Source organism: Galeopterus variegatus, unplaced genomic scaffold (assembly GCF_000696425.1).
Source record: "Galeopterus variegatus unplaced genomic scaffold, G_variegatus-3.0.2 Scaffold196, whole genome shotgun sequence".
Lineage (NCBI taxonomy): Eukaryota > Metazoa > Chordata > Mammalia > Dermoptera > Cynocephalidae > Galeopterus > Galeopterus variegatus.
Window position 1 is genome coordinate 353,078 of NW_007726307.1, and position 25,872 is coordinate 378,949.

General features: G+C 42.6%; 1 protein-coding gene across 3 annotated transcripts in view; it reads left to right on the top strand.

The window, feature by feature from the left end:
- The window catches only part of HMCES (5-hydroxymethylcytosine (hmC) binding, ES cell-specific), a 41,578-nt gene that overhangs the window by 3,473 nt on the left and 12,233 nt on the right, over positions 1-25,872 (top strand). For 2 of the 3 annotated variants that reach the window (XM_008565251.1, XM_008565246.1), the window contains 2 exons: positions 17,666-17,809; positions 18,716-18,874. In XM_008565251.1, the coding sequence (XP_008563473.1) occupies positions 17,666-17,809; positions 18,716-18,874 (303 nt within the window). The remainder of the gene's footprint in view (positions 1-17,665; positions 17,810-18,715; positions 18,875-25,872) is intronic. The other variant, XM_008565258.1, reaches the window with a different exon arrangement.

The following is a 25,872-nucleotide window of genomic DNA, read 5'->3' on the forward strand; positions in this document are numbered from 1 at the left end:
CCCCCCCCCTTTTTTTTTTGGTGCCTGGCTGTTAGGGGGATCCAAACCCTTGACCTTGGTGTTATCAGTATTATGCTCTAACTAGCTGAGCTAACTGGTCAGCCTGCCCTTGATATGTTTTTAAAATTATGATTGTTTCCTTCTTGGATTTTGATTCTATTTGATCTATAACGCTGAAATCATTTTATAAAGTTGATTATACCTCTAGTACATATTCTTTAGAACTCTTATGATAATATGGTAGTCAAAAGATCCTATTTCTACATTGCAGGGATCACATTATTTTGAAATAAGCATACCACATAACATTGGTCTTTTTGGTTGAATGAAGCCATTTACATGAAATCGTTTATTATTGAGTCATTTTTAGAGGATACACACTTTCCTTCTGACACTTTTTTCAATGAGGGGGAAATCAAGATAAAGATCCTGGGGAAACTTGAAAGAGAAAGGAAAAGATAAAACATGTTTCAGAAGAAGGCATAATTTAGAATGAGAAGAGAGAAAAATTAAGTATATGAGCCTTAGTCATTTTTAGCTTTAGTTCTCTCTCTCTCTCTCTTTTTTTTTTTTTTGGCCACAGGCCTATCCAGGATCCAAACTATGACCTTGTTATAAGGCTGCGCTCTAATTAACTGAGCTAACCAGCCAGCTGAGCCTTAGTTCTCTTTATACAATTATAGAATGAATGTTAGCTAGAAAAAAATTCGTTTAGCACATGTAAAGACAAAGTATAGAAAGATTGTGACTTGTCCTATGTTATCCAGTCAGTGAGGGGCAGAGCTGGAACTGAGATCCAGACCACTGTCCCCACTCCAGTGGATGCATCCTGGAACCAGGAATTGGGAAGGTGTAGCCTCTAGCAAACATAGCCCTCCCTTGGGTCATTGGTATGAATTTGCTGATGACTCCATATCTCTAATAAGTTTTGTTAAGATTGCTAGGATTTCTTAATTTTAATAAATATTTGATAGTTTATTTTTCTCAAACCTGTAAATTATAAAGCAAAATTAGAACAATTTCATCATTTCAGTCATCCAAATCATCAACGGCTAGCATATGTGTATAGATTGTAACATTTGCATTTAAAACCACTCATTTGCAAATTACTTCCTCTTTAATTTTTCTGCCCCAGTCCCACCAGCTATTCTGTTCAGAAGTCCAAAAGGGTAGAGGAAAAGATGACTAATATTGAACAATGTTGTGGTTTCTCAGCCACTATCTATTCATTATCTTCATGTTTGAGTTTGAACGCACTCAAGTTAACATTCAAGTTAAATGTGATCAATAGAATTTGTGAGAGCAGGACCTCAATCTCAACACTGTTGACATTTTTGGGCAGAATAATTCTTTGTTTGGGGGGAGTGGTCCTGTGCATTGTAGAATTAGCAGCATCCCTACCCTCTATCCATTAGATGCCGGTAGCGCCCCCCAGGTCATAACAACCAACAATGTCTCCTGATAATGCCAAAAGTCTGAGTGGTAGGGAGGGTTATGTCAGAGTTGTCTCATGTTGACAACCACAGATTTAGAGTATTGTCTTGCAAATTGTTGATGAGAGATCATTTAGTTGACCATTATGTAATGTTACCTCTCTTATTCTCATGTATGCTTTGAGCAGGGGGACCTTCACTTTTTTTGTTTTTCATTTGGTGGCTGGCTGGTTGGGGGATCTGAACCCATGATATTGGTGTTATAAGTCTGCATGCATGCTAACCAACTGAGCTAACCAGCTGGCCCTTTTTACATGTTTCTTTTTACTTTGGCAGCTGGCTGATACAGGGATTGAACCCTGGACCTTGGTGTTATTGGCACCATGCTCTAACCTACTAGGCTAACCGGCCAGCCCGATTTCACTGTTTAAAATGACCCCCAAGTGAAGTACTGGCTAGTGTTTCTAAGTACAGGAAGGCTGTGATGTGCCTTAAGGAGAAAATACATATGTTAGATAAGCTTCATTCAGGCATGAATTATAGTGCTGTTGGTTGTGAATTCAAAGGAGGCGAATCGACAATGTAGATTAAATAAGGTGTGGGTTTATTTGTTTTTATGTTTGTTTTTTGTGGCTGGCCTGTACAGGGATCTGAACCTGTGACCTTGGTGCTATAAGGCTGCACTTCAACCAACTGAGCTAACTGGCCAGCCCAAAATAAGGTGTCTTTAAACAGAAATACATATAAAACAAGGTTATGTATTAATCATTTGATGAAAATGTTGTCACCAGCAGCTCTTAGAAACCTAACCTTCTGTTTCCCTAAGAGCAGCAGTTGAGTACTCAAGGGGACTTCCTGGAACCTAACTATTGCAAATAATGAGAATCAACTCTGTGTGTGTATATATATATATATATAAAAAGAGAATTAACTGATAGAGTTAAGATTCTGGAGGAAACAGGACAGTATCTCATCAAGAGCACAGTGGATTAGCTTTAAACAAAAGGAAGGCTTTCTGAGACATTGCCACTACCGATGATTCCTTTCTTGGGATTCCATCCTCTCATGACTTTCTTCTTTTTTTTTTTCCTTTTTAAAAAAAATTTTTTTTATTGAATCAAAATTGATTATACATATTTTCGGGGTTCAACACTGAGATATGTTGATCAAATCAATATTACATATATATTGTTACAAATTGTAATTATTCTTTATGCCCCTTGTCCAATCCCACCCCATCCCCCTTCCTCTCCCCCTCTAATAACCCTAGATTTCTTCTTTTCTTCTGAAAGAATAATGGTTACTCTGTTGATTTGCTGCCCAAATGATCTGTCCAATGCTGAGAGGCGTTATAAGGTCCCCCAATATTATCATAAAGCAGATGTCTCTTCCGTCACTATGAAATGGACTCTGTGGAGACAAACATCCTCCTCCTTTTTTTTTTTAATCTCTGCTGATGACTCTCCTTGTGTCAGTTCACTCCAGTGGCTGGTGGCCCATCTGTGTGGTGGCTGTGGCATCTAGCCACCTTCACGGCAGCCATGGTTATCATGGTGGCTGTGGTGGGCCACCCACATGGGGGACATGTTTTTGGCCTGCTCCGTGGTGCTGGCAGTGTGCCTGGTTGTGGAGAGTGTCTGATCCCCGGTTCCATGCCCTGGGTCCCCGAGTGGATTGCGAGGTGCTGGCATGGTGTGCCTGGTTGTGGGAGGGGGTTTCGGTCCCCTTCTCCATGCCTCAGGTCCATGGCAGGCCCCAAGGCACTGGTGTGGTGTGCCTGGTGGTAGGAGGGGGATCTGGTTCCCTTCACCATGCCCCGGATCCCAAGGTGATGGCAAGGTGTGCCTGGTTGTGGGAGGGGGTTCCAGTACCTGGTTCCATACCCCAGGTCCCTGGGCAGGCCCCAAGGCACTAGCATGGGGTGCCTGGTTGTGGGAGATGGGTCTGGTCCCCTTCTCTATGCCCCAGGTCCCAGCACAGGCCCTGAGGCATTGGCGCCATGTGCCTGGTTGTGGGAGGGGAGTCCGGTCCTCTTTTCCATGCCTCAGGTCCCCGGACAGGCCTGAGGTGCTGGTGTGGTGTGCCTGGTTGTGGGAGAGGGATCCGGTCCGCTTCTACATTGCCTGGGTCCCTGGTCGGGACCCGAGGCACTGGTGAGGTGAGCCTGGTTGTGGGAGGGAGGTTTGGTCCTCTTCTCCATGCCTCGGGCCCCTGGGTTTGCCCTGATGCACGGTCCTTGCATGCCTCTTTGTGGGAGGGTGGGTCCAGTCCCAATTCCTTATCCTGGGTCCCTAGGTGGGCCCTGAGGCGCTGGCATGGTGTTCCTGGTTGTGCGAGGGGGGTCTGATCCCATTCTCCATGCTTCAGGTCCCCAGGTGGTACCCGAGGCACTGGCACAGTGTGCCTGGTCGTGGGAGGGGAGTCCGGTCCAATTCTCCATGCCTTGGGTCCCTTGGTGGGCCCCAAGGTGCTGGCGCTGTGTGCCTGGTTGTTGGAGGGGGTTCCAGTCCCCTTCTCCATGCCTTGGGTCCCTGGATGGGCCCCAAGGTGCTGGCGTGATGTGCCTGTATGTGGGAGTGGGATCTGGTCCTTGGCTCCAATTCTTGGGTTCCTGGGTGGGGCCCCAAGGTGCTGGTGGTGTGAGTGGTTGTGAGCAGGGGTCCTGCCCCTGGCTCCATGCCTCATGTCCCCTAGTGGGCCCCAAGACATTCGTGGTGTGCCTGGGCTGGAACTAAGTTTTTGTCCTTTGCTTGCTTCTAAAATGGGGGAACTTCCTGTGGGAACCAGTACTTACTTAAGCTATGTGGTTGAGCTAAATTGCTGCTTTGCTGCTGTTTCCCTAGGGAAGGCTTTTTGTGCAGCTCAGGGTTTAATCGTTGACCTTATATGTATTTCTGGCTCTCCAAATACTCAGTGCACCTGGGTTGTTTAGAAACTCTGATCTGGGCCTGAGTTTTTTCATCAAACTGCACCCCATGCAATTCTGCATTCCCAACCAGTCTCCTCTGAGTGGTCCTGCGCTGATTGGGGGGCAGATTGGCTGTCCTTGCTGCGTCCCAGTGTTCTCCTGGTGGGCCTGTCTCCCCCACCACCCCTGCTCCAAACACTTCTCATGGGACAGGCCGTGCGCCGGTCCCTTGTGATGACTCACTGGCCTCTGAGTGGCCCCCCCTTTTTAGCTGTTCTGGCTTCTCGCTCCTGCGTGGGTCCACAGGAACCCTGTTAGTGGTCTTGCTGTCCTGGGGGCCACCAAAGACCTCTTCTCCCCTTCCATCTCCAGGTAATTCCATCTAAAGAGCACAGCTGTGGCTTCTGCTTGCTCCTGCTCCATGTGTTCCAGCATTAAAGCGGCTGCGGCCCAAAACGCTGAGAGCAGTTTTTTCTTTCTCTCTTCGTGGTTTCTCCCACCTTCATGAGTTCCATAGTTCTCTCCTCCTCTTCACCTGAGCTCTGGCGGCCCCATCTTGGCTGATGTTACATCTTTATAGTTGTAAATTCGTTGATTTGTGGGAGAGAGTGACGCTGAGGACCATCTGTTCCGCCATCTTGACTGGAAGTTCTCTTATGACTTTCTTCATTCTACTCTTATTAGGTACTTTTCTTGGACTTCTACTTTTCTCTCATTTCTCCTTTTATTTATTTTATTTTATTTATACTTCTGGGTTAAATTTTGTGCTCAATTTATTCTCTAAGAAACTTTATCCTCCTAGCTTTAAGTCACTTTTTTTTTTTTTTTTTTTAAAGATGACAGGTAAGGGGAATCTTAACCCTTAGCTTGGTGTTGTCAGCACCACGCTCAGTCAGTGAGCTAACCGGCCGTCCCTATATTGGATCCGAACCCACGGCCTTGGTGTTATCAGCACCACACTCTCCCAAGTGAGCCACGGGCCAGCCTACATGGATGAAGAGGCAGATGAAAAATATGGATGCTCCGTTGGCATGGGTATACCAGATGATTCATCCATAATTTATGTCTTGGCAGATATGGGCAATGGAGGAGAATGCTGTTGCTGTGTCTGCTGTATAGTGCATGGCTAGGTATAGTCCTGTGATAATTTGGATTAGTAGGCATGTGCCTAGTAGTGAGCCGAAGTTTCATCATATTGAGATATTTGATGGTGTGGGAAGGTCGATGAATGAGTGATTGATGATTTTGAGGAGGGAGCGTGACTTTCGGATGTTGGTCATTAGATTCTTGTAGTTGAAGTACAATGGTGGTTCTTTACGTCACTGATCATGGTTGTAATCCATGTAAGAATTATGATATATACTGCATTCTTGTTGAGTGTTGCTTTTGTTATTGGTTTTATGGGGTTTTCTTCAAAGCCTTCCCCTATTTATAGTGGGATGGGATTGATTGTTAGTGGGGGAATTGGTTGTGGTATTGTGGTCAGTTTTGGGGGTCTTTTTTAGGGTTTTTAGTTTATCTAGGGGGTATAATGGTGGTATTTGGGTACACTACTGCTATGGCTATTGAGGAATATCCTGAGGCTTGAGGTTTGAATGTTGTAGTTTGGGGGGCTTTACTGTTGGGGTTGGTGATAGAATTGTCTGTGGTTTTTTGGATGGTGTATTATGACCCTAGGAGGGCAGAAAAATTGTATATGGGTGAGGACAGTTTGGGGGTTGGGTTAAGTGAGTTTAGGCATAGTTCTAGTACTACGGTGAAACCTAGAATGGTAACGAAGAGGGTGGAGAGTTTAAAGTAGGGGGGTATGGTCATTTGGGGGATGTTTATTGGGGTGATGCTGTTGGAGATGATGAAACCGGTGAAGATGCTGCCGATTGTTAGACATTTGATTGGGTTGGTTAGGCTAGGGTTGTTTTCGTTGATGTTTATTAGGGTCAGAAAGCGGGGTTGCCCTAATAGTGTAAAGAAAATGGTTCGGGCACTATAGGCAGCCGTGAGGGTGGTGGCAATGAGTGTGACCATGAGGGCTCAGGCATTGATATACGATGTGTTTATGGTTTCGATGATTAGGTCCTTGGAGTAGAAGCCTGTTAGGAATGCTATGCCTGTGAGTGTGAGGCTTCCGATGGTTAGGGAGGTTGATGTGAGGGGTATAGTTTTGTGCAGGCCTCCTATTTTTCAGATGTCTTGTTCGTTGTTTAAGTTGTGGATGATGGAGCCGGAGCATATGAATAGCATAGCTTTAAAAAGTGCATGTAGGGCCGGCCCGGTGGCGCGCTGGATAGTGCGCCGCTTGGGAAGTGTGGCGGCGCTCCCGCCCGAGGGTTCGGATCCCACATACAGACCGGTTCCCGCTCACTGGCTGAGCGAGGCACGGGAGCAACGCCGAGGGTTGCAATCCCGTTGCCGGTCTCCGGTCCGGTACGGGGGCAACACTGAGGGTTGTGATCCGTTGCCGGACACGGAAAAAGACAAAAGACAAAAAAATAAATAAATAAATAAATAAATAAAAATAAAAAGTGCATGTATACAGATGTGGAGGAATGCCAGGTGTGGTTGGTTGATGCCGATTGTTACTATTATTAAGCCTAGCTGACTTGAAGTGGAGAATGTGATAATTTTTTTTTTTTTTTGTCCTTTTTGGAGACCGGCTGCACCGTGCTCAGCCAGTTAGCGTTGTGAGCGCACCGGTCATCCCTATATAGGATCCGAACCCGCAGCGGGAGCGCTGCTGCGCTCCCAGCGCCGCACTCTCCTGAGTGCGCCACGGGCTCGGCCCAAGAATGTGATAATTTTTTAATCTCATTCTCTGTTAAGATTGCTGTAAATAGTGTGGTGATGGCACCTAGGCATAGTGTCAGTGTTTGGATTGTCTTATTGTTTTCTATTAGTGGGTAAAACCGGATTAGTAGGAAGATCTCCGCTATGACTATCACGCTGGCGTGAAGTAGGGCTGAGATGGGTGTGGGGCCCTCTATTGCAGAAAGTAGTCATGGGTGTAGGCCAAATTGAGCGGACTTGCCCGTTGCGGCGATGAGGAGGCCTGCTAGTGGGAGAGGGCTTGGATTTGTGTTGAGGATAAATAGTTGTTGAAGGTCTCATGCGTTTGAATGTGTGAGAAATCATGCTATGGCTAGGATAAAGCCATTATCACTGATGCAATTGTAGAGGATTGCTTGTAGGGCTGCTGTGTTTGCGTCTGCTCAGCCGTATCATCATCCAATGAGGAGGAAGAATATAATGCCCACCCCTTCTCATCCAGTGAAGAGTTGGAATAGGTTGTTGGCAGAGACCAGGATTAGTACTGTGATGAGAAAAGTGAGTAGATATTTGAAGAATTTGTTGATGTTGGGGTCTGATTGCATATATCACAGGGAGAATTCCATGATGGATCATGTAACAAAGAGGTCTACTGGGATGAAGACTATTGAGAAGTAATCTAGTTTGAAGCTAAGGGACAGTTTTAGTGTTTGAATGGTGATTCAGTGTCAGTTAGAGGTAATTGTGTCCTGTCTGGAGTGGATAAATATGAGGGCGGGTGTGAGGCTGGTCAGAAAAGCAAGTTGGATTGAGGTTTTCACATAGTAGGGGTAGGCGTGGTGTTTGTGTGTGTTGGTGAGGGTAAGGGTGATTGGGGTAACTAGAATGACAGGTGAGATTATCGTTAGGGATAAGGGTAGGTTTATTACTTTTATTTGGAGTTGCACCAAATTTTTGGTTCCTAAGGCCAATGGATTACTTCTATCCTTTAAAAGTAAGAAAGCCATAGTTTTAGGTATGGTGGTAAGAATTAGCAGTTCTTTTAGTCTTTCTTGGTAAATAAGAGGTTTTGAATCTCTGTTGCTAGGTTCACAACCTAATGTTTTATTTAAACTATATTTACAGTAGAGGGGCCCTAGAACTGTTTTGGGGTTAAGGGATAGGAGTAGAAGTGGAATGATATGCATGAGTGTCAGGGAATTTTCTCACGTAAGGGATGGTTTGATACTGTTGATGTGGTGTGTGAAAGCTCCTCGTGTTGTAATTAGTATAAATAGGGTGTATAGAGCTGTGACTAATATGTTGAGTCCCATGAGAATGATTGTGATATTCGATCATGAGAATGATGTTATTATTCCAAGTAGCTCTCTGACTAGGTTGATAGTTGGTGGGAGAGCCAAATTCGTCAGGGAGGCTAGCAGTTATCATGTCGGTATTAGGGGGAGGAATGTTTGTAGTCCACAGGCCAAGATTATAGTTTGGCTGTGGGTGCGTTCGTAGTTGGAGTTTGCAAGGCAGAAGAGTAGGGATGATGTAAGTCCATGGGCAATTATTAGGGCTGTGGCTCCTGTGAATCCTCAAAGTGTTTGGATCAAAATGGCTACCATTACTAGGACCATGTAGCTGATGGATGAGTAGGCAATGAGGGACTTCAGGTCCGTTTAATGTAGGCAGATGGAGCTTGTTATGATAATTCCTCACAGGGAGGGTATGAGGAAGGGGTAGATTATGGAGTTTGTTAGGGGATTTAGGGTAATGGTGATTTGTATTATTCCGTACCCTCCTAATTTTAGCAGGATGGCTGCGAGAACCATGGACCCGGCGATGGGGCTTCTACATGTGCTTTTGGTAATCAGAGATGAAGTCTGTAGAGTGGCATTTTTACTATGGACGGTATTATGCATGCTACTCATAGAAGAGTGCTGGATCATGGGGGTAGTGGTGCTCAAGTTCAATGTTGGAATAATAATAGGTTTAATGAGCCAGTAGAATTGTGGATATAGGTTAGTGCAATCAGTAGTGGTATAGAGCCGAAGAGGGTATAGAATATGAAGTAGAGTCCTGCATTCAGTCGTTTTGGTTGGCTGCCTCATTGGGTGATGATAACTAGGGTTGGAATTAGTGTTGCTTTGAATAGGATGTAGAACATGATCAGTTCTGTGGCAGTGAACGTTATGATTAAGAAAATCTGGGGGCCAGCCTGTGGCTCACTCGGGAGAGTGCGGTGCTGATAACACCAAGGCCCCGGGTTCGGATCCCATATAAGGATGGCCGGTTGCTCACTGGGTGAGCGTGGTGCTGACAACACCAAGTCAAGGGTTAAGATCCCCTTCCTTGACTTGGTGTTGTCAGCACCCCGCTCAGCCAGTGAGCGAACCGGCCATCCCTATATGGGATCCGAACCCGGGGCCTTGGTGTTATCAGCACTGCACTCTCCCGAGTGAGCCACGGGCTGGCCCAGGATATATCCTTGACTTGGTGTTGTCAGCACCCCGCTCAGCCAGTGAGCGAACCGGCCATCCCTATATGGGATCCGAACCCGGGGCCTTGGTGTTATCAGCACTGCACTCTCCCGAGTGAGCCACGGGCTGGCCCAGGATATATAGTATTTTTCATGTGAATGTTTCTTTGGAGAGATGGTGTTGGCTTGCCATAATTATTAGGGGGAGGAGTCAGGTTGTTAGTGCTAAATGGTGGGTTGAGAGGGGGTCTGAGAAGAAGCTTGTTGACATAGTTGTACCGTTTTCGTTGTTATAGTTCAGGAAGAGAAGGGTGATGAGGCTGATCAGTAGGCTGTGGGTTGTTGAGTTGATTCAGATTATGTTGTTGTTGGAGTATCACATGGTGGGGATGAGTAGATTGTGGGAATAATGAGTTTTCACATTGTAGGAGGTTAAGGTTCTGTACGTGGTCTAGACCATAAGTGTTAGAGATTATTACTAGAAGTGCTAAGCCTACGGCAGTTTCACAGGCTGCGAAGACTAGGAGAATGATGGGAAGGACGCAGGATAGGGTGAAGTGTAGGTTTAGGGATAGGAGGATGGTCAGGATAAATAAGGATAATATCATGCCCTCCAGGCATAGTAAAGAGGACATAAGGTGGGATCAATTTATTAGTAGTCCTGTGAGGGACATGATGTACGTTAGAATGATGTTGATATAAATTGGAAGCATCTTAATAGTTACGAAGTGTCACAATTTAATGGGTCAAAACCAGTCTTTTTAGTTAAACTAACTACTATATTCAGCTCATTCTAGGCCTTTTTGGGTTCATTCGTAAGCTAGGCCCAGTGCTAGTGTAAAGATTAGGATGAGTGCTATGGTGAGTATTAGTTTGAGGCTGTTTGTTTGGGTGGCCCTTGGGAGGGGCAGCAGTAGGGTTAATTTCTAAGTCGAATAGTAGGAACATGATGGCTACAAGGAAGAATTTTATGGAAAATGGTAGGCGGGCAGATCCTACTGGGTCGAATCCACACTCATATGGGCTTGACTTTTCTGTGTAGGTGTTTAGTTGGGGGAGTCAAAAGGCAATGGTGATGAGTAGGAGTGCTAATGTTATGTTGGTTAAGAGGGTCAGTGCTAGTTTGATTATTCTTTTCTGGGCTGTGACCAGACCTGATTGATTGGAAGTCAATTGTACTAGCGAATACTGAAAGAATAGGATCCTCATCAATAAATGGAGACGTATAGGAATAGTCAGACTACATCTACGAAGTGTCAATATCAGGCTGTGGCTTCAAAGCCAAAATGGTGTTTGGATGTGAAGTGAAATTTTAATTGGCGTAGAAGGCAGATAGGAGGAAGGTGGATCCAAATGATTACGTGAAGGCCATGGAAGCCTGTTGCTATGAAGAATGTTGATCCGTATACACCATCGGAAATGGTGAAAGATGTTTCAAGGTACTCTGAGATTTGGAGGAGTGTGAAGTAAATGCCTAGGGAGATTGTGATGAAGAGGGCTTGGAGTATGTGTTTGTGGCTTCCTTCCATGAGGCTATGGTGGGCCCAGGTAATGGACCCTCCAGAGGCCAACAGGACTAATGTGCTGAGTAGCGGAACTTCTATAGGGTTGAGGGGGTTGATGCCTGGTGGTGGTCAGTAGCCTCCTAGGTCGGGGGTCGGGGCCAGGCTTGAGTGATAAAAGGCTCAGAAGAACCCGGCAAAGAAGAAAACTTCGGATACGATAAATAGGATTATTCCATATCACAGTCCTGTTTGGACAATGGTTGTCTGCTGGCCCTGGAAGGTACTCTCTTGCACCACATCTCGTCATCATTGGTATGTAGTAGGCCTATGGTTAGTAGGCCTAGAGTTAGTAGAATGTTAGAATTGAAGTGGAACCATGTTGTTAGGCCAGTTGCTATGAGTAGGGCGGATAGGGCTCCCACAAGTGGCCAGGGGCTGGGGTTTACTATGTGGTAGGAGTGGGTCTGGTGAGTCATTTAGGTGTTGTCATATAGGTAGAGGCTTACTAGGAGGGTAAATACATAGGCTTGAGTTAGAGCTACAGCAAGTTCAAGGGTGGTGAATAGAATGAGGAGGGTGAAGGTGGTTGAGGCCGTTGGAGACTTAGGGTTGTTAGTGTTAGTGTGGCGCTTCCAATGAGGTGTATAAGTAGATGGCCGGCTGTGATTTTGGCTGTTAATCGTACGGCCAGGGCTGCGGGCTGGATGGAGAGGCTTGTGGTTTTGATGATTACGAGTATCAGGATAAGGGGGGTGGGTGTACCGTGGGGTAGAAAGTGGGCTAGGGATTCATTTGTTTTATGGCGGAGACCTAAGATTACCGCTCTGGCTCACAGGGGGATTGCCATACTTAGGTTTAAGGACAGTTGGGTGGTTGGTGTAAATGAGTGGGGTAGTAGACCTAGTAGATTTGTTGAACCAATAAATAGGATTAGTGAGATTAGTATTAGGGATCATGCTTGTCCATTGGTGTTGTGAATTGCTATTAGTTGTTTTAGGATGAGCTGGACTAACCTTATTTGTAGAGAGGTTAAGTGATTGTTGATGAGGCGAGAGGGGAAGGGATATATTGCGTTGGGTAGGAGGATAATGAGGGTTATGATAGGTATTCCTATTAGTGTGGGGGTGATGAAAGAGGTGAATAGATTTTTGTTCATTTTTTTTCTCAGGGGTTTGTGTGGTTTGATACTTTAGTAGTTTTTTCTGCGGGACTAGAGGGGTAGGTGTATTTTGAGAATTTTAGTTGAAGTATGATGAAGAGTGTCAGGATTATAGATATAACGGTGGTGAGTCATGTTGAAGTATCCAGTTGTGGCATTTCATTGTGGGAAGGTTGGTATTTTCATTCTTTAACTTAAAATTTCTAGGGCCAGCCCTAGAAAATGTTACTATTTGTTTTTAATCCTAACCTTAGGAAAATATTATAACTACAATTTGAATGCCCACTCCATGCCACACATTTTAACTACATTATCTTTAATTCTTAACAGTTATCCTGCAACGTAGGTATTGTTCACTCCATTTTTATGGATAAGGAAAGTTGAGGACTCAGGAAGTTGAGATTAGTCCAACCTCATAAATAGCAGAGAAGTGACTTTTTTTTTTTTTTAAGATGACCAGTAAGGGGATCTTAACCCTTGACTTGGTGTTGTCAGCACCACGCTCAGCCAGTGAGCGAACCAGCCATCCCTATATGGGATCCAAACCCGGGGCCTTGGTGTTACCAGCACCACACTCTCCCGAGTGAGCCACAGGCCAGCCCCAGAGAAGTGACTTTTGAATCAAAGTCTCCAAGGCCTTGTTCTTTTCTCTGAACCAGAAGTTGGCAAACTATGATCCTCAGACCAAATCTGGCATACTTTCTGTTTTTGTAAAGTTTTATTTGACCACAGCTGCTATGGTCTGAGTGTTTGTGTCCCTGCAAAATTTGTGTGTAGAAATCATAACCGCCAAGGGCGAGCCCATGGCTGACTTGGGAGAGTATGGTGTCGATAACACCAAGGCCACGGGTTCAGATCCCTATATATGGATGGCCGGTTAGCTCACTCGGGAGAGCGTGGTGCTGACAAAACCAAGTCAAGGGTTAAGATCCCCTTACTGGCCATCTTTAAAAAAAAAAAAAAGAAAGAAAGAAAGAAATCTTAACCCCCAAAGTGAAGGTATTAGGAAGTGTAGGGACTTTGGAAGGTGATTAGGTCATGAGGTCTCTGCTCTCATGAATGGGGTTAGTACCTGTATTAGGCTGTCTGTTGCGTGTAACAGAATACCTGAAATGGGGTAATTTGTTAAGAAACAATATTTATTGCTTACAGTTTTGGAGACTAGGAAGTCCAAAGTTCAGGCAGCACATCTGGTGAGGGCTTTGTTGGTGGGTGGTGACTCTTCACAGCAACACAGGATGTCACATGGCAGATGGGTTGAGTGAGAGACCGAGATAGAGAGAGAGAGAGAGAGAGAGAGAGAGAGATAATTCCAGAATACTTCTTTCGTGCTTTTTGTTGATATCTAGTTTCTAATATAGTAAACATATATTTCCGACCCCTAGAAAAAAGAGAGAGTGCCTTAAGCTTCTCACTCCCTGTCCTTATAAAACCATCATAAACACAATCATGACCACCATTAACCATCAGTGGACTAATCCATTCACTAGAGCATGGTCCTCATGATCTAATCACCTCTTAAAGTCTCACCTTTCAATTACCGTAATAGGATTTCCCACCTTCTTAACACTGTCACAGTGGGGATTAAGTTTCAGTGAGCTTTGGGGGAACATTCAGTCCACAGCAGTGCACTTATAAAAGACCAGAGAGAGCTAGCTTGCCTCTTCTACCATGTGAGGACACAAAAAGGTGCCATCTGTGAATCAGAAAGTGGGCCATCACCAGATTTTAAATCTGCTGGCACCTTTGTCTTGGACTTCCCAGCCTCCAAACTGTGAGAAATAAATTTCTGTCATTTATAATTTATGATATTTTGTTATAGCAGCCTTAATGGGCTAATCCATTACATGCTCATCTATTTATATATTGTCTATTTATATATTGTCTATATCTTGCTTTCATGCTACCAACAGCAGCAGAGTTGAGTTGCTTGTGTCATTGCATCAGAGACTATATGGACACACAAAGTCAAAAATATTTATTATTTAGCTCTTTACAGAAAGTTTGTTGACCCCTTCTCTATACAATTCTGCCTCTCCTTTAAGCTTTAATTCCACACCTGTGAGTGCTTGTTGGACATAGTAAACAGCTCTACTTGGATTTTATTTTAACGGTTTAAGACACCCTTTTCATTCCTTTTTTTTTTAAAGATGACCGGTAAGGGGATCTTAACTCTTGACTTGGTCTTGTCAGCACCACACTCTCCCAAGTGAGCCACGGGCCAGCCCCGACACCCTTTTTATTCTGTTCACCAGTGAGGAATTAGGATAGGGCATAGTTGGTATGGTTTGTTCCCTCCCTGATGTGTAGGGCCTCAGCTGGGAAGTCTTGGCATCTGAGGCTAAAATCTAGAATAGGAGTCAAAACTAGGGCCCTCCTTGGGCCGCCCTGTGGCTCACTCGGGAGAGTGTGGTGCTGATAACACCAAGGCCACGGGTTCGGATCCTATATAGGGATGGCTGGTTCGCTCACTGGCTGAGTGTGGTGCTGACAACAGCAAGCCAAGGGTTGAGATCCCCTTACCGCCCATCTTTAAAAAAAAAAAAAAAAAAAAAAACTAGGGCCCTCCACCTGTCTTTGTAAATGAAATTTTATGGACCACAGCAACATCCATTTATCTTTTTCTATGGCTGCTTTATCACTGTAAAAGCAGTTAGAGTTTCAACAGATACTGTATGGCCTGCAAAGCCTAAGATACTTAACTCTCTGGCTTTTCTTTTACAGAAAAGTTTGCCAACCCCTGATCTAGAGGTATCTTCACTCACTTATCTGGCAGTTGATGTTGATCAGAGTACTTACGTGTGGTCTCTCCATGTAGCCTGGGCTTCTTCACAGCATGGCAGTCTTGGGGTAGCTAGATTTTGTACATGGCAGCTCAGAGCACCAAAAGCAATGTCTGAGAGAAAAAGGAGGAAGTTAAAACACCCTTTCTGACCTAGCTTTAGAAATCATACACTGTCACTTGTGCCATATTCTCTTGGTTACAAGTAAGTCACAAGCCCATCCAGATTCAGGGGGAGGGGACTTAGATCCTCAACTCTCATTTTTTAAAACTGCCACAGAATTCTAACTAGTATCAGAAATTCAACGTGTGATCTTACCACAAACCAAATGCTTCATTACTTTTTTCTTTGTTTTTTATTATTTTATTTTATTTTATTGATCCTTCTTCAAATTTTTGTCTTTTGTTCAGAGTACCATCATTATTTCACTTGTCCAGGCTTGAAAACTTAATCATCCCTGTTTTCTTATTACATCCAAATCCACTTGCCACGATTTCTTTCTTTTTTTGTTTTTACCTTTTGTTTTTTGTTTTTTGTTTTTTTTTAAAGATGACTGGTAAGGGGATCTTAACCCTTGACTTGGTGTTGTCAGCACCACACTCACCCAGTGAGCAAACCGGCCATCCCAATGTGGTATCCGAACCTGTGGCCTTGGTGTTATCAGCACCGCACTCTCCCGAGTGAGCCACGGGCCGGCCCTGTTTTTACCTTTTGGATGTTTCTTTTATTCTCACTATCATCACCAGACTTACCTTATCCTCACCCCTGAACCATTGTAGTAGCACCTGAAATGCAGTCTCTGTACGTTGGTCTCTTCCAACCCATAGGGTACTGTACCATGCAGAATAATGTAAATATGCATTTTAATCTGTGGTTTTCATCAAATTCTCAATGGGCCTATTACCCAAAAAAAGTTTGACAACCATTTGTTGGGAGTCCCCGAGACTACCCCCATATTTGGAGATTCATGAGAAGGACTTAGCATATAAGGTATGTTGTGGCTAAGGTTTATTACAGTGAGAGGATACTCAATAGGATCAGCAAGGGAAAAAGACACAGTAGAAGTCTGGAAAAATCCATGCACAGGCTTCCTTACGTTCTCTCCTTCCTGTGAAGAGATACACCAAGCACATTCCTTTCAATAGCAATGAAAAGTGTAGTAATGTGTGCAGTGTTTCTGCCCAGGGAAACCCATTAGAGACTCTGGGCCCAAGATTTTTACTGGTGGCTGGTCATGTAGGCAGTCTCTGCCCAGGAAGTACCAAAATTCCAGACTCCCAGAAGGAAAGCCAGTGTTCAGCATAAACTTCATTGTGTGCACAAATAGACTAGGCAGAGTAAACCACACTTATCAGTTAGGGAAAGATGGGAACACTCTCAGAAATCTTAAGTTTTGAAGTGCTAACTGAGGGCCAATTTTGTAAGCAGGCCCTTATAAAAATAGCATCCTCAGGACTGCTGTGAATGCTTCTGCACCAAACGACTCCTCTGCACATTCCTGACATGGCCTCTTTGCTCATCTGATTTCTTTCTTTCTTTCTTTCTTTTTTTTTTTTAAAAAGATGACCGGTAAGGGGATCTTAACCCTTGACTTGGTGTTGTCAGCACCACGCTCAGCCAGTGAGCGAACTGGCCATCCCTATATGGGATCCGAACCCGGGGCCTTGGTGTTATCAGCACCACACTCTCCCGAGTGAGCCACGGGCCGGCCCTGCTCATCTGATTTCATATCTGATGTTCTCTCCCATTTCTTCTCTGTCTGAATCCTGTATCTCTTGTGGAATCCAGTTCAAGAACAACCCCTCTCCATCCTCCTCCTCCTGCTGCTGCTGATAAGGAGCTGTTACAACTTCTTTGTTCCATCTCTCACAGATCACTCTCCACTGAACTCCTTTGACACTCATATATATCACATATCTGGTCCTTAGCTATAGTACCTTATATTATTACTTAATTTTTTTTTTCCTTTTTGTCTTTTTTACTGACCAGTAACGGGATCGCAACCCTCGGTGTCGCACCCGTACCGGTGACCGGCAACGGAATCACAACCCTCGGTGTTGCGCCCGCACCGTGCTCAGCCAGTGAGCGGGAACCGGTCTCCACGGGATCCGAACCCTCGGCGGGAGCGCCACCGTGCTCCCAAGTGGCGCACTCTCCAGTGCGCCACCGGGCCGGCCCCTATTACTTAATATTTTTATGCTATTTGTCCTCAAATGTTGAATTACAAGCCCTTTAAGGTCAAGCACTCTTTTTGTGTGGCCTCATAGCACTCTGTGCATCTTTTAATCATAGCATGTACCTCATTGTATTATGGTTGTCTGTAACGTATGCTTCTTGAGAGCTGGGACCATATGAAGTACAGGGCCTAAAACTGTCTCTCCCATAGCAGGCACTAATTAAAAGTTTACAGGAACTAAACCTCTTTGTATCCCCCACCCTTCCCAAGCAAAATATCTTACATTTTAGTAAATATGATTGCTACAGTGCTCAAGTTACCTGCATCATGATAAATTAAAATTATTTTCAAGTAGACTTTTAATAATCTTGTACTTTTTACTTCAGTACTAATAATAATGTAATGCATATGCTAAATTTGGTTTTCTAAATTTCATTATGATCTCCTCACTAGATCTTAACCTTTTTTCTGTGGCAGGGCTCAGATTCATCTGAGCGTGTCATTGCTCCCATGAGATGGGGCCTGGTCCCATCTTGGTTCAAAGAAGATCATCCTTCCAAGCTGCAGTTCAGCACTACCAATTGTCGTAGTGATACCATGATGGAGAAACGGTCATTCAAGGTAGGTAGCTGGTCTAGGGAAAAGGCACATACTTAATTCTTTTTTCTAACAGAGCTATTAGAGTCTTGTGTACCTGAGAAATAAAATAAGGTTCCAGAGTATTCCCAGTTGTTAATGTTGAGTGCTATTCTATGACTGTGTACAAGCCATGCCATAACTTAGTGATTAAAAACAAAATAGCAAACATTATCTCTCACATTCTGGGTTGACTGGGCTCAAGTAGATAGTTTTCATTTGGAGGTTCTCTTGCAGTTGTAATCAGATGGCAGCTAGGGCTAGATGTCCAAGATGGCTTCTTTACCCATGTCTGATACCTCAGCTGGAATGGCTAGAGTAACTGGAGGCCTTTCCACATGCCTAGCTTGGGGGTGTACGGTTAGTAAGGCTTCTGACATGGCTACTCATATACCACAGAACTCATGACCCAAGAGAGCAGGACAGAAGCTATAAAGCTTTGTGACCTAGCCTTGGCAGTCATACAGCAAAACTTCTGCTCCATTCTGTTGGTTATACAGAGCCAGTTCAAATTCATTATGGGAGGGGACTACATCAGTTGTGGATACTGGGAAGGATGGTTCATTGGGGAGCCAACTTTGGAGACTAGCTACCACAGGTACCTATTAGAAAAGAGTTGGTTGCTTTTATGTACTTTACTCATTCATTCATTTATTCATTCATTTTGTGGCTGGCCAGTCTGGGGATCTGAACCCTTGTACATTATTTAATCTTTTCAACATCTGAGTGTGACTTTCTTTATACATAAGAAAAGTGAGATACAAAGAAATTAAATCACTGCTCTACAATCACACATTGGTAGACCTGTGATTTTAACTCAAGTCCATGTAATGGCAGCCTATGAAATGGTTGTATCACTAAGACTATATCTTGCTTACATTTTTCCCTCAGGTACCTCTGGGAAAGGGAAGACGCTGTGTCATTTTAGCAGATGGATTCTATGAGTGGCAGCGATGTCAGGGAATAAGCCAGAAGCAGCCATACTTCATCTATTTCCCCCAAATCAAGACAGAGAAGGTATCATCATCAACACAGTGTATATTTGGAAAGGTAACAGGGAAGGAATCCAAAGAAGTGCATTTTTTTCTTCCTTCATTGGCTTGGTTTTTTCAAATACCATCTTTATTGAGATATCATTTACCATAAAATTAACCTTTTAAAAGTGTGCAAATCAGTGATATTTCAGCATATTCAAGTTTGTGCAACCATTACCACTCTCTCATTTTAGAACATTTTCATCACCCCAAAAAGAAACTCCATATCCATTAGCCGTCAATCTCTATTCTGCACTCCCCCCCAGCCCCTGGCAACCACTAATCTACTTTCTGTCTCTATAGATTTGCCTGTTTTGGACTTTTCGTTAAGAATGGAATCATACAATATATGGTCTTTTATGACTGGCTTCTTTTACTTAGTATTTTTTTTTTTTGTTTTTTTGGCAGCCTACCAGTATAGGCATTGGACCCTGGACCTTGGTGTTATCAGCACCACGCTCTAACCAACTGAGCTAACTGGCCAGCCCCCTCACTTAGTATAATGTTTTCAAGGTTTATCCATATTTGACATGGATCAGTACTAAATTCTTATTTGTGGCTGAATTATAGTCCATTGTATGGATAAACCACATTTTGTTTATTCGTTCATCAGTTCATAGACACTTGGATTGTTTACACTTTTTGGCTATTATGAATAATGCTGCTATGAACATTCATGTGCAAGTTTTTGTGTGGATATATGTTTTCATTTCTCTTAAGATATATACCAAGGAGTGGAATTGCAAGGTCATATGGTAATGCTGTGTTTAACATTTCCCTCATAGAACTTTCATTTTAAGACACATAATTCAAACTGTTCACATTAAAACATTATCAGGAGATTGAAAACAAATCAGACATGCCAACAGCATGTTTTCTTCTAATTAGATTTATTAGTCTGACACTGCTAAAACATTTGTGTTCTCACTGTAATTTGGTTTATAAAAACTGGGAATTATTTGTTCTTCAGATGTCCTCTCATTTTGGGGACTTGTCATAGTCAAGAGGGTTTGCTTCACTCTTAGAATATCCCCTATCTATCCAATCTAGTAACACACATGATTTGGTAGAAGATAAGATTGTTTAATCTGCAAGTTGATATAATGATAATAATTAATGATTATAATTAATAAATGATAATAATTAACAAATACTAAGTGGGCCAGGTACTCTGTCTAGGAACTTAATTTGTATTAAATTAATACATATTAATTATTTAGTACTTTTTTTCAATTTTTTGTTGAAGTTAATTGATTATACATACTTGTGGGGTACCGAGTTGACTGTCAATACTTGTGTACAATATGTGATGGTCAAATCAGGATAATTAGCTTATTTGTCATTACAATACATAATCATTCTTTGTATCCATTAACCAATTTCTGACCACTCTCTCCCTCCCCTTAATTATTTAGTACTTCTAATAACTCGTGAAGAAAGTACTGGTATTCTCATTTTACAAATGAAGAAACTGAGACACGGAGAGGAAATGTAAAAACTGTCTTGTTCTCTGAGACTCTTATTTTTATTTTACCTAATGACCATTCATTCACTATACAACAGTTATTGAAGTCCTTGCTTCTGGGTGGTATGGGCAAGAAACAGAAATTTGTATTATTTTATAGTAAAAAACCAGTGTAAAGAGTGATCATATTAGGTATTGGGGAAAGAACTAGAATTAGAATGTTTAAGTCTGGTGACTCCTTGATTTAGTGCTTTAACATGGATGAGCAGCATGGAATCTTTTTGGCCCTAGTGGTTAATAGGTGAATCCTTAATGTGGTTGGTCATTAATATTCTGTCTCTTGTGTTGCTTTGGAGTAAAGATTCTTGGTTTGTCTGGAAGCAGTCACATGGCTGCTGCAGTGCTTCATCGGAAGATTATCGATTGTTTTTCCCCCTTAAGAGCTTTTCTGTACTCATGAGCAGTTCCACCATGAGTAAAGGGTACTAGCTAAGGTGGAGGCCTGAGAGGAGATTAAGTTATCTGACAGGAGTAAATGCCAGTTCAATGATGTTCATGCTATCTCTCATTTTCCCTTAATTCCAGGATGCTACCTTTGTTTCTGTTCAGGTTATTTTTTTGTGATTAAAAAATTTTTATTGGGAAAAAAATTCACATAATATAAAAGTCAGCATTTTAAAGTATACAATCCAGGACTTTTAGTATATTCACCCTAACCATCCCCACTATCTAATTCTAGAACATTTTCATCACCCCATAACCATGAAGCAGTTCCTTTCCATTTTCCCTTTCCTCCAGCCTCTGGCAATCTCCAATCTGCTCTCCGTGTCTACACACTTGTCTGTCCTAGATGTTCTTGTAAATGGAATCATTTTACTTGTCTTGTAAACATTTTACTTATCTTGTAAATGGAATCATATGTTTTTGTTTTTGTTTGGTGGCTGACTGGTATGGGGAACTTGACCTTGGTGTTATAAGGCTGTGCTCTAACCAGTTTTCTAAGAACCTTTCAATTAATTTTTTTTGGGGGGTGGCTGGCCAGTATGGGGATCTGAATCCATGACCTTGGTGTTATAAGGCTGTGCTCTAACCAACTGAGCTTACCGGCCAGTCCCATACAATATTTGTCTTTTATGTATCTGGCCCCTTAGCATAATGTTTTCAAAATTCATACATTCGCCATGAGTACTTTGTTTCTTCCATTTTGTTGACAAATAATATTTCATTGTATGGATATATAAAATTTTATTTACCTATTAGTTGTTGGACATTTGGGTTGTTTCCACTTTTTGGCTGTTATGAATAATGCTGCTATGAACATTGGTATGCAGGTATCTGTGTGAGTCACTGTTTTCAATTCTTGTTTCATTCCTACCCATAGTATATGAGAGTTCTAGTTTCTCCATCCCTGCCAACACTTGTTTTCTGTTTGTTTTTTTAAATTATTACAGCCATCTTATTGGGTATGAAGTGGTATCTCATTGTGGTTTTGATTTGCATTTCCCCGATGATTCATGGTGTTGAGCATCTTTTCATGTGCTTATTGATGAGTTGCATATTTTCTTTGTAGAAATGTCTATTCAATCCTTTGCCCATTTTTAAATTGAGTTGCTTGTCTATTTATTGTTGAGTTGTAAGACTTCTTCAGGGGCCGGCCCGGTGTCGCACTGCTACAGTGCGCCGCTTGGGAAGCGTGATGGCTCTCCCGCCGAGGGTTCGGATCCCACATACAGACCGGCCGCTCACTGGCTGAGCAAGGTGCGGGAGCAACACCGAGGGTTGCGATCCCGTAGCCGGTCCCGGTCCGGTACGGGTGCGACACTGAGGGTTGCGATCCGTTGCCGGTCACGAAAAAAGACAAAAAGGAAAAAAAAAAAAAAAGACTTCTTCATATAGTCTGGATGCTAGACCCTTACTACATATATAAGCTGCAAATATTTTTTCCCATTCTGTGGATTCTTTTCACTTTTCTTGGCAGTGTCCTTTAAAGCACAAAAGTTTTTGAATTTGATTAAGTCTATTTTTTGATTTAGTTTAGATTAAGTCTATTTGATTTATCTATTTTTTCCTTTATTGTTTGAGCCTTTGGTATCATATCTAGGAATCCATCGTGAAAACCAAGGTTATACCCCTGTTTTCTTCTAAGGGCTTTCTAGCTCTAGCTTTATAATTAGGTCTTTGATTCATTTGAGTTAGTTTTTGTATGTGGTATGAGGTAGGGGTCCAACTTCATTCTTTTGCATGTGGTGATCTGGTTGGCCTAATATCGCTTGTTAAAAAGACTATTCTGTCCCCATTGAGTGGGTGTGGCACCCTTGTCAAAATTAGTTTACTGTAGATGTGTGGGGTTATTTCTGAGTTCTCGATTCTATTCATTGATCTAAATGTCTATTCTGTTTTTGGTTTTTTTTGTGGGGAGGCAGCTGGCTGGTGTGAGATCTGAACGCTTGCTCTAACCAACTGAGCTAACAGGCTGGCTATTCTTATGCAGTACTCCATGGTAGCTTTATAATAACTTTTTTTTTTTTTTTTTTTTTTTTTTTGTCTTTTTCTGTGTCCGGCAACAACCCTCAGTGTCGCGCCCATACCGGACCGGGACTGGCAACGGGATCGCAATCCTCGGTGTTGCGCCCTCACCTTGCTCAGCCAGTGAGCGGCCGGTCTGTATGTGGGATCCGAACCCTCGGCGGGAGCGCCGCCACGCTCCCAAGCGGCACACTGTAGCAGTGTGCCACCGGGCTGGCCCTAACTTTTTTTTTTTTTTAATAGCTTTTGAAATAGGGAAGTGTGAGTCTTTCAACTTTGTTCTTTTTCAAGATTGCTTTGTCTATTCAGGTTTCCTTGCAATTCTGTATGAATTTTAGGATCAGCTTGTCTATTTCTGTAAAAAGAGGTAGTTGGAATTTTGATAGGAATTGCATTGAATCTATAGATCAATTTAGAGAGTATTGCCATCTTATCGATATTAAGTCTTCCAATCCGTGAATACAGGGTATATTTCCATTATTTAGGTCTTTAATTTCTTTCAATGATTTTTTATAGTTTTCAGTGTGCAAGTCTTGCACCTCCATGATTAAATACATTCCTATTAGTATTGAATAATACTTTTACCTCTTCAGGGACAAAGCAGGGACCTTAGAAAACTTTATCCTCCAGGTCAATATATACAAATCAAAAATATTTCTATATTCTAGCAGCAAACAGTTGGAAATGTTTGTAAGCTGTTAGAAATAATCCAGGAGAGATCAGGGAGAAAGTATAAGTCACTGGAGGGATGTCCTTACATAGGTGAGAGAGAATGGGATTTAGTGCACAGGTGCACAGGTGGAGAAGTTGTCCTAGCAAAAAGTATAGGCCATTAGAAACTGGAGGTAAGGAAAAAAAAAAAAAAAACTGGAGGCCATTAGAAACTAGAGTACAGATACTGGTAGGTAGGTAGGGTGATGCATTGATGGAAAGAATGTAGGGGTTCTCTTTCCAGAGCTTCTATTTCATCAGAGAAGTATGAAATGAAGTCATCAGCTGAGGGCAAGGATGGAGAGGAAGTGTTGGTTTTTTGAGAAGAGGGGAAAAGCATTGAATGATGGTCAGAAGAGAAGAGTAAATGGACAAGAGAGATGTACTAGGATTGCCAAATCATTGATCCATCTGTTTTTTTGTTTGTTTGTTTGGATGGTTTTGGTATAAGGGCTAACGAAGGGATTTAACTATTTTTTCCCCTGATATCTAGCTAGTTATCCTGAGTCTATTTACTGAATGTTTTTATTACCTTTCTGTTAATTATTTTATCTCATCCATTAGCTCTACTTTTTTTTTTTGGTTTTTTTTTTTTTTTTGGTTTTTCAACTCAGTCTCTTCCCTTCTGTTTATCTAGTCCCTCTACGTAGGCTTCAGTTTTCTTTGCCAGCTTGTAATAGTGCATTTCCTGGTATGCCTACATCTACTTAGGGTTTTCGAACACAGGCAAACTACCAGGCTACAAAAGGTAGAGCTATTTCTGGTTTTGTTTGTCCAGTCAATGCATTAGCCACATGTTACCCATCTGCAACCAGGTCTCTCCCAGCTGGAGGGATGAGACACCATTTGGCAGCAGCTCCTCCCAAGACCATACATGGCAAGTAGACAGGTATGGCTCCTCCAAGGGAATCCCGGGATTCTTCCTAACTTCCTCAAAGAGCCACAAAATGCAAGGTTCTTGTTCCGGGCCTTCTTCATACCACTGGCCCCTACTCTTGCCTCAGAGGAATCAGCATGCTTATCCTGGCTGTTGTATTATTCCAGGGATGGGCTCAAGGCTGTGCATTCCCGTTCTCCACTGAGATTTTTCATTTAAAACTGACTATAAGTCAGAACTTCTGGAGCTTATTTCTTTTTTCTTTTTTCCTTTTTTTTAAAGCTTCTTTCTTTTTTGTTATTGTTGTTGGTGGTGGTGGTGGCTGGCTGTTGTGGAGATCTGAACCTGTGACCTTGGTGTTACAACACTGAACTCTAACCGACTGAGCTAACCAGCGAGCCTGGAGCTTATTTCTTGAGGGAACCACTCCATAAGATTTCCATTCCTTTGCTTCTCCATCTTTAAACTAGGAATTGTATAGCCAAAAAGTGTTTTCCCCTGGCACTCTTCTTGAGAGACTGTTAGACACTTATGTCAACTGGGATGGCACCTTGCTCAGTTCTATGCAATTAGTCTTTTACCTGTAAAAATGTATCTGTTTATTCAGTGGACATTTATTGAGCATGTACCTTGTGCCACACTAGGTTCTTGGAAGTTCCCAGTGAGACATGGTTTCTGTTCTCAGGAAGCTTTACCACCAAGACACAGACATTTTACCAATAATCAGAGTAGTGGTGAATGCTCAGAGAAGGCATGCTTGTGAGGTTATGAGGACACAGTGGGTACCATATAATTCAGACTGGGGCATCATAGAAGGCTTCCCAGAGAAGGGGATGCTTGAACTGATAGTTGATTCTTTTTTTTTTTTAAATACAATCTGACAATCACTTGTTTAATTTGTGTTTAGAACATTTACCTTTCATGTAACTGATTTGATTGGATTAAAATTCATTACTTTGTTAGTTTGCCATGTGTTCCTTTTTTCCTGCTCTATCTGCTTTTGGATTGAGTATTTTTTATGATTGCATTTTATCTCCATTATCTTTACCTCTTTCAAAAATGTTTTTAGTGGATGCCCTACTATTTACAATATACATTTTAAATTAATAACAGTCTATCTTCAAAGAATATATTAATACTGTACAGCGTAAGGCCCTTACAGATGTATACTCCCAGTTCCTTCCATCTTTTGGGCTGTTGTCATACATTTTACTTTTATATATGCTATAAACTCATAATAACACTGCTACTTGCTTTAGATTGTCGATTGTATTTTTTTTTATTTATTTATTTATTTATTTATTTTTTTGTCTTTTTTCGTGTCCGGCAACAGATCGCAACCCTCAGTGTCGCGCCTGTACCGGACCGGGACCGGCAACGGAATCGCAACCCTCGGTGTTGCGCCTGCACCTCGCTCAGCCAGTGAGCGGGAACC